General features: G+C 33.4%; 1 protein-coding gene across 1 annotated transcript; it reads right to left on the reverse strand.

The window, feature by feature from the left end:
• Positions 1–4,446: 4,446 nt before the first annotated feature.
• LOC139501640 (G-protein coupled receptor 157-like) lies at positions 4,447–7,379 on the reverse strand. Its single transcript, XM_071290770.1, has 3 exons — positions 6,649–7,379; positions 5,489–5,694; positions 4,447–4,871 (listed from the first exon to the last, which is right to left on the reverse strand). The coding sequence occupies exons 1-3, from the start codon at positions 7,139–7,141 to the stop codon at positions 4,512–4,514; spliced, it is 1,059 nt and encodes a 352-aa protein (XP_071146871.1). The 5' UTR covers positions 7,142–7,379; the 3' UTR covers positions 4,447–4,511.
• Between the last annotated feature and the right edge of the window lie 2,081 nt (positions 7,380–9,460).

Consider the following 9,460-nt stretch of genomic DNA (forward strand, 5'->3'; position numbering starts at 1 on the left):
TGTGTACAAGTTTTTATTTTATACAAATTATGATTTGTACCAAAAAAAAATGTATAAATTATAATTTGTATGTTTACTTTGTACAATTGTAATTTGTAAAATGCAAATTGTAATTTGTACAAAAAATCCATATACTAATTTACCATTTGTACAATTCTACTTAAATTCACTTAAAACTGAACAAAATCACTAGTTTCTGTTTTGTTTAAGAAATATTTAAAAATCAAGGGCATTTGATAGATACTTTTTTGTGGTTTTCTTTTTTTTTATTTTTCAAGAAAATGAAGACAATGCCACCTTATATTACTTTGAACATTTTTTTTCTAAAAAGCGATTAATCTCGTATGGATTTTGTCATAGAATTGCTGCACACTATAGAATTTTTATTTAATGACCACATGATAAACCTTAGTTATAAAAAACAAAAATTACCAGAGGAAATGTAATTGATACATGCATACAGTTAATTATGATAATATAATAGAAAGTGACTATTCTGATAGCATAATAGAAATTGGCCCAAGTGACAATTTGGATGACACCAAATGAAACAACAATCATGCATATTATGTGAAATGATTGAATATGGAGAATGTGGGTATCGCATTGGATAGGCTGTTGGATTCTTAAATGGATATTTTGTGGAGAAATTAAATTGAAACTGTTAAAGACATGTCTTTATTTGCAGAAGCAGTTTCTGAGCTTCAACTTTCACTAAGTGAAGCTTTTAACAAAACTATAGTCAGGGTTCTCTTTCATGTAAATACAAGGAGGGGGAGTAGCACTTCTAAATGTGAATGCTAAAAAGATGTTGTGTAATTACCAAAGGCAATATTTCACTCACATACTCAAACAAATGATAAATAACAATTTTGGTATTTTGTAAATAAGTATAAAAGGAGACCCTCCCCTAACCTTGGACAGTGGTGTAACAGTACAACATAATGTTTATTATGTGCTCATTGAATTATAATTTTATACGGTGTACCAATGCTTTGTTATAACAAAATCCATACGTTAAGTTATTGTAAAAGTTATAAGTGAATTTTAGTCAAATTTTGTACAAATTGTTATTTTTACAAATTATAATTTGTGCAAAAAATGTGTAAAAGTCAAAAAACAATATATACAAATGTAGTTTGTAAGAAAAATGTGTACAAAGTCAAAATACAAACTATAATTTGTACAAAATTATACATCTAAAAACATGTTCACAGACAATGGAATTCATTACAAGAATAATAATAATGTAGACTGAAATGGTCCTAGACCCGACTGTTTTTAATATGTTCATGTGATGTATGTTACTGGAATCCTTCTGCAAATACATGACCTCCATATCACCAGTGGAAAGACCCCAATAGATATAAGATGTGATATGAGAGCCAAAGAGACAACTCTTCATCCAAGTCACAATGTTCAATTTTCTTCAATTTCCACTTACGATTGGCTGTCAAAATGCTAACATTCCAATTTTCAATAACAGTTAACAGCAAATACAATCTCACAATAACAGATAACAATAAAAATAATAGTCCTATAACAGCTAACAAGGAATAAGACAATAACAGCTAACAGCAAATATATTTTCAGAATAACAGATAACAAAGAATTGAATTACCCCATAACAGCATAACAGTTAAAACCCTTGCCCCCCCTCTTCAATGGATGTATGTTTAAAAAAAAATCATGGTTTGTTTGGACATTTTTATAATTCAAGTCTTGGTTTTAAATTATTTGCAAGTAAGTTTAAAGTCATTAACAAATAATCACTCATAGAAAGACGTCAAATAAATCAACAAAAGAAAAAAAATGAATAGACGACCTACAACGCACAGAGTATCATGTATGTGTTCCGGACCATATGAGTATTTGGACCATACGCGTATGGTCATGACCATACGCTTATACTCATATGGTCCAACCATACGCGTATCGTCGGACCATATGAGTATACGCGCCATGACCATAAGCGTATGGTCCAAATACTCATATGGTCCGGGACATATTTTATTTGCGATCACAAAATGCATTTCTATGTAAATTTGGTCGATTTGTATAAATAAGATGAATGCGTTTCTGTTGCCAAGTGTTTTCACAAGTATAGAAGCAGTATAGCAGAACAGTTTAAAGTTCCTATATACACCAAATGATACATTTTACCAATGCAATAACGTAAATGCATGCAAATTTCACATGGCTTAATCCAAATAGCTTTCTTACTATCCAATAACTTTCAAGAACGAAGTATATTTTGTCTATATGTTTTGTATTTACACAACCGTTTTGAAAGTGGATTATGCATACGTTCTAAAATAAACTTTTAGACCAGATCAACGTTAAAAGATGACATAATTCGACAATCGCAATTGTTAAATCGCTTTGACGTCCTAAAAAGATGATCAATCAACACATGCATTGCAACTTTTAAAGCCAGTAAGTCATTCTTTTTTCTGAAAGAACATGCGATATCATATTATGAAAAGTGATTGTCAAAACATAACAAAAACACAAGTAAAGGACGTTTAATTATTCAATATAAATCAAAACACAAATTCCTGATTAGTATTTCGAATTATTTTATTAGGCGTTAAGAACCTTTGGTGACCCCACGGTTTAAATGTCTATACTACGGACGTCGTGAGCAATGGGCGTTATAGACGAACGTTCACCTAATCTGTTCCAGTCGATGGGATATTAAAGTGCGCCAATCAATGTCCACAGCCACACTGTTATGAATTCGATTCTATACTTATGCAAACAGTATATTTCAAAATGACTATATATAATAGTTTATCACATATTTGTTACGAATACGTTAGGTTTTGCATATGCAATAACCTCAAAATTGCCCGGGGCAAAAAAGACGATATTGATATTGTGCCCTGATTCCAAATGACGTCACGTCATTGCGTCCTTAACGACACTTTTGTGATACAAAATTAAAAATTTTACCTGTTATGTTTCATTAAATTGTAATAATTGAACTTTGTGTCTCTATTCTGCAGAACTTAGATATTTGATAAATAGATTATAACATGTCTTTTCCATATTGGCCCTGGTATCATCCCTCGACCCATATTGGCCCTCGGCTTAGGCCTCAAGGCCGATATGGGAGTCTCGGGATGATACCAGGGCCAATATGGAAAAGGCCATGTTATAATCTATACATATACATGATAAAACCGAAGTGTTCACTATCTACTGAATTAAAACAGATACATTTTGTACATTACATAAAACAACAAAATCCAGCACAAAAAAATACCCACACCGGAGTTACATTCGTCTCAACTCGGCCGATTCCGTACCCTCATCTCTCGTTGCAGATTTTACCGAGGATTGCCGAATGACCCAAGTTAGTAATAAAAAAACAATACTCATCACATTAGAAACAGTTTTCTCGATTCGCACTAAGAATGTTTTTGAAATAGCAAATACCAAGAACAATTTATTTCATGTAGTAAGATTATGATAAGTTAAAGTGATCCTTTAATCAAAGCACCCCTGATTAAATTCCAGCTCCTTTGTTCTACCAGGGGTGATCATCCCTACCAGATCACCCCAGCTTAAGTTTCTTTGTTTTTCACATGATTTCCTTCGTTGTGTAACATTTTGGCGGTAATGCTTAATCAACAATAAAACTTAGAAATATTTATACGAATAAGACTAATTTTCAAAATTTATGTAGAAAAAAATCCAGTGTCTATGATGGGATTCGAACTCAAGACCTTCATCATATCAAACAACGATTCAAACTCCTACACCAGGACGACTGGATACGAATTTACTGTTAATTTAACTTACTTAAACATTTGTCCGGGGCTCATTAAAGGTATATAATATATAATGATATATACATATAAAAAGAAGATGTGGTATGATTGCCAATGAGACAACTATCCACAAAAGACCAAAATGACACAGACATTAACTATAGGTCACCGTACGGCCTTCAACAATGAGCAAAGCCCATACCACATAGTCAGCTATAAAAGGCCCCGATAAGACAATGTAAAACAATTCAAACGAGAAAACTAACGGCCTTATTTATATAAAAAAAAATGAACGAAAAACAAATATGTAACACATAAACAAACGACAACCACTGAATATACAGGCTGCTGACTTGGGACAGGCACATACATAAATAATGTGGCGGGGTTAAACATGTTTGCGGGATCCCAACCCTCCCCCTAACCTGGGACAGTGGTATAACAGTACAACATAAGAACGTAATTATATATTTATAAGGATTGTGTGGCGTAATAAACTCGATTTTGTGAAGTGTAAATGTTTTTTTTTACTAATCTAGAACAGCTGGGATGTAAAAAAAAACGTTTATCTGTTGTAAGTGCTTCGCAAGTCATAATATTAATGTAGTGGTATTAATCACCAATGTCAGTCGAGTCACAAAGATGGCATACTCTATTGTCTCTAAACAAATATGATGCTAAATTTTATTAATGTTTGTACCTGTCTGGTTCAAAGTAAAACTACATTTGGCAGTGTTAATTAAAAGTATTATTTGGTTCCGCATTTAAACTTTGTAGAATTTTCTCATAACCACGCCCTCTGTAGCATATTTTGTTCATTAGAATTTGTCTGGTTGTTTTGTCAGCAATGCAAAATAAAATAAATGTAAAAAATGCCTTCGAACTGTCACCCAAACTTTCTAAATGCACTAGTGCAAAATTTATGTCCGCGTAAGGTTTGACATTCGAGGAATTTCCAGTCACAAATAAAAAGAAGCGCAGCGTCCCCCATATCCTGAGAAGATATCCAATCAGCCATAAGTAGAGATAGTTTTCGTCTTCAGCCCTCAGTCGAAGAGATACGTCGTTAAATCGATGTTGATTGAATCTTCTTCTCTGAAATATAAAGCTAAATATCTGTATATTGAAAAAATATATATAAATACCGAAATAACTTTTTTGAAAGAGATAATATCCTGACCATATCAAACGAAAAAAATATTGCTCTATTCAGTTAGAAATTTTATTATCGGAACACCTTGGTTTGATTAGCCATAAAAACAATATTTGTTGCCAACAAGTAGGAGATTTGGTTTAACAATCGGACATTTTTTATTAGACGTTGTTCCATTGTTTCAATTAGTGTTCGTTTGTGCATGTTGGAAAATGTTGCCCAATTCTCTGGTATATGCATGTTTCCTTACTCGATTCAATATACGAAACTTGATTATGCGAAATGGGGATTCATCATTAAAGAAATCGTTGATATATCTAAAACGATTATCAATAGCTTCACTTATTCCTCCAAATGAATCGATTAACTATCAATAACTTAAAACCGAATAAGTTGACGGTAAATTTCAGGTGCGGATGCGGCCAATTTGAATATAGGGTTTTAACCGCAAGAACACAACGAAACGTTATCTTATTAAAAGAGTCGAAAAGGGGGATTTCCAACCCCGGAACAGCCCCGGATTCGCCAATGAATTTTGTGAACTGTTTATTATGCATACCTGACGCCACATGTATCCTTTCAGATAAAGAAACATTATACATGTCACAAAATACGAAACTAACTCCCATCCTTTACCGGAAATTATCATCCATAAAATCCGGTCGCTCCTTGACAATGACGATTTAATCCAACACCAGGTACCAGTTACTTGAGCGAAATCTTCACCTAAAACTTCACATTTGGCAGCCGCTATTGCTACGGAAACTACAATTCAAAAAAGCGAACAATGTTTAAAAAAAGGAATAGCCATATGAATTGAATTAATGAAAACAAATTAAGGTATCTAATATCGTCTTAAGCTAATGTAATGATCATGATGATTATGAAACATGAGTCTTTACCTAAATATTCAGATTTGTTGTAGCTGCTACATGTATATAAACTATAATTTAAAAAATAACTACTGCTTAATGAAGACTTGTTATAAATAAATCCGTTGAAGACCGTACAATGACTTAAAACTGCTTACCTTTACAAATTGTGACTTGGGTGGATGATTGTCTCATTGGCACTTATACCACCTTATATCTACCGACAAAATAAATAAGTGTGTGGATGTATGAATATTTTGCTTTGCCCGGTCTGTGTTTTTGTTAGACATGTTAGATATATTTCTGCTTTGTATCTATCTTAGTTGAATAAAATTGAGAATGGAAATGGGGAATGTGTCAAAGAGACAACAACCCGACCAAATAAAAAAAACAACAGCAGAAGGTCACCAACAGGTCTTCAATGTAGCGAGAAATTCCCGCACCCGGAGGCGTCCTTCAGCTGGCCCCTAAACAAATATATACTAGTTCAGTGATAATGAACGCCATACTAATTTCCAAATTGTACACAAGAAACTAAAATTAAAATAATACAAGACTAACAAAGGCCAGAGGCTCCTGACTTGGGACAGGCGCAAAACTGCGGCGGGGTTAGTTGAAGCCTTTTCCATCTAATTTTTATATTTCTTATGTACTGTTATGGGGAGAGTTTTGCACCAGTAAAAATGTTGTTAATGATGATGATGTATCGGCCAGTCTTTGCTTGTACTCCTATATGCAACTTGCATAAAAAAGAATCAGAAGCGGATCGTGCCAACGACATTTCAAACTCGACGAAATCACGCTACCACGTGACCACCAAGGCGGTTGATATCTATCATATACTTACGAGGAAGAAGCCAACAGACGGAATGACAGAATATTTTCATCTTCCGCGACCATGTGCCATGTCTACAATAAACCAAGGCAACACATAGATGTATGGCAATTGCTGTGTTCCAGAAAAATGACCACATAGATCCTGTTGCTGAAATGAAACTTTGAACAACACAAACGCTATCGCTCGCCAATTCTTCGCCCGAATTAGCATAAAACGGTTTATTGTCGTAAATAATAATAAAACGTATAGTTCCAATGAAGTTTCCAATGGCAACTACCAAATCCGAAACAGTTAAATATAAAAGCAGCCGTCTCGTTTCATTTTCAGGTCGTAAACTGTCAACGACGCAATAAGCACTAAAAATAAAAGCGGATCCTAAAAATGACAATGTGCAAGCAATGATAGTCAAAGTAATATCCGCAGCAAATACTGACAAGAGATTTATATTGTCTGTTTCATTGGATATTGGCAGAATCGTAGTAGTTATTGTCACATTCTCCATTATTCACTTTTTCTAAAGAGTTCTTTATCTTATTTCTCGTCTGCATTGAAAAATCTTGTCACGTGATTATAATTTTATGTCATGTATTGTCGTAAATATAAATGTAACATGAAATTTCATACTCCACACAAACTAAAATAAAGTTTGAAAATTTCTACTATGTAAAGTCCAATAATATTAATGAGTTTATTTATAGCTTAGTACATGTTGTTGACGTTATATATTTGAAATCATTAACGTAAGTGTATCCACTCACTTGAAGGTCAAAAGATAAATCTGAGTGTAAATATAACCTAATTTCATCATAGGACAATTTAAGGAAATACATTTTTCTAAATACTCAAGTGCCTGGCGTTAAGTGGTACACTACACACAAGGCTATTTCAGTGCAAATATGTCTCATGTTGCAAATCGTTCAACTGCGACCACTGGGTTTGACGTTTGGTTACATTGGATGGATTAATGGCTGTTTAATGTCCAGTGGCAAATTAAACGTGTACACAGGACTCGAACAAGATGATGTTACATGAATTTAAGGTGGCTAGGGGCCTATTAAAAGTTTCTATCAGAAGTGCCGTATTTTTTGTTATTTTATTCTTTACAGAAATTGAATCAAATTGGTAGAAAAAAAATAGGGGGTCAAGGACCATTTAAGCTCAAAATTTTACTTTTAACAGGTATGTAAAAGGGACCATTTTTCAATGAAAATTAATGATAGGGAAAATAGAGGTGTTGACATATTTTTATCGGATTATTAAAATAACGTTCTATGACACATGGTCCATAACTGTAATATAAAAAGCTAAAATATATCTTAAAATAATGAGCAAATAAAAAAGATAGGTCACCGATAAGGAAAAAAATATATTTTGCCCTAAAACCCAAATTTTGGCGGGAAAATGGTGAAAATGGGTGAAATGTCATTTTGACTCTTTAACAAATACGGATTATAACGAAAATATTCTATTATTCACATAACTACAATGATTTAACATTTCTAATCAATCAAAATATTTAAAAAAATCATATGAAATTAACGACAAATACTTTTTTAATTCATGCGTGAAATTATGCGCAGTCGAATAGTCCCGAGCCACCTTAAACACTGCTTTGTACTTTATCTACACTTTGAATGGGCATTTTAGTGTGTTAGTTCTCAAGGTACCAGACCGCAAAAAAAAGGGGCGTCTCCATACCCACGACACATTGTTCTTACTCAGAGCCGACCATTCGTTCTCCTAAAATAGTGGTGAGGTACAGCTACAAAAAGAGTAAAGTTAGTTCGGTTTGACCTGAAAGGTATATTAACCAAAACCATCGATATTAGAGACGAACATTTTGGGTCATCAATTATACTTCTCAACTTCGTTCTTAGATGCATGATGGTAGGAATGCGAAAATGTCTGAAGGACTTATCGTTATACAATGTTATGGTTACGTAGGGAAGTAAAAATGTCACGCAAACTCCAAAATAGCCAAAGACCTGGTCAACATTCGATGTATTAAACTGGCATGTAAAAGAATCACCAATGACACTCGAAAAAACAATAATAAAGAGCTAAATCAAGTACGAAGTCATTAATTTGGCTATAGTCGGTTAAGGAATAAATGTCTTTCTTTCCTTAGATTCATTATTAAATTTCTCCTATTTGTTTATTTTGCTTGCAATAGTATTGCCAGCTGATAAATATACAGTTTTAGGTAAAGACTTGGATTGCAAACCGTTGAAATTGGGTATCGACGAACTAAGAATAAATACAACATACACGATAGAAGTTATTAATAACAATTATAGGTCACCATATATGGCTTTCAACAATAAGCAAAGATTTTCAACATAGTTTAAGGCTTTCAACATAATCAGCTATGAAAGGCTCCGAAATGATAAATGTAAAACAATGCAATTAAGTTGAATAACAGGCTCCTGGTATGGGATAGGCACATACAGATTGTGACGAGATTAACATGTTTTCTGTTATATATCTGTATGTTGAACCCGTACTTTCCGGAAACGTTGTATTGTCTTAACCATGATTGTTGTGATGAATACATGTATCAGCCTCTTTTGGCGTTTGAATCCAAAGTAAAAGGATCACAAATTGCAAGCTCTTCGACTTCGTTTTATTTTCAATATAGATCAATATATATACTTGTCTTTAGTCCCCCAAACCTAAGTCAGGTATATTAATTGGCGGAGGACCCGGTCCCCCAAACCTAAGTCAGGTATATTACATTTCTGGCGCAAAACTCTCTACATAAGAATAGTGAACAAAAGGCAGATGAAAGGTGCTTTACTCGGATAGATACAAAGCAGAAATA

The sequence above is a fragment of the Mytilus edulis genome, chromosome 13 (assembly GCF_963676685.1).
Source record: "Mytilus edulis chromosome 13, xbMytEdul2.2, whole genome shotgun sequence".
Classification (NCBI taxonomy): domain Eukaryota; kingdom Metazoa; phylum Mollusca; class Bivalvia; order Mytilida; family Mytilidae; genus Mytilus; species Mytilus edulis.

Coding starts and splice junctions, on each gene's coding strand:
- LOC139501640 (XM_071290770.1), bottom strand. CDS start 7,141: ATGGAGAATGTGACAATAACTACTACGATTCTGCCAATATCCAATGAA. Junction 5,695..6,648: donor CGTCTGTTGGCTTCTTCCTC/GTAAGTATATGA, acceptor TTTGAATTGTAG/TTTCCGTAGCAATAGCGGCT. Junction 4,872..5,488: donor AAGGATACATGTGGCGTCAG/GTATGCATAATA, acceptor TTTATATTTCAG/AGAAGAAGATTCAATCAACA.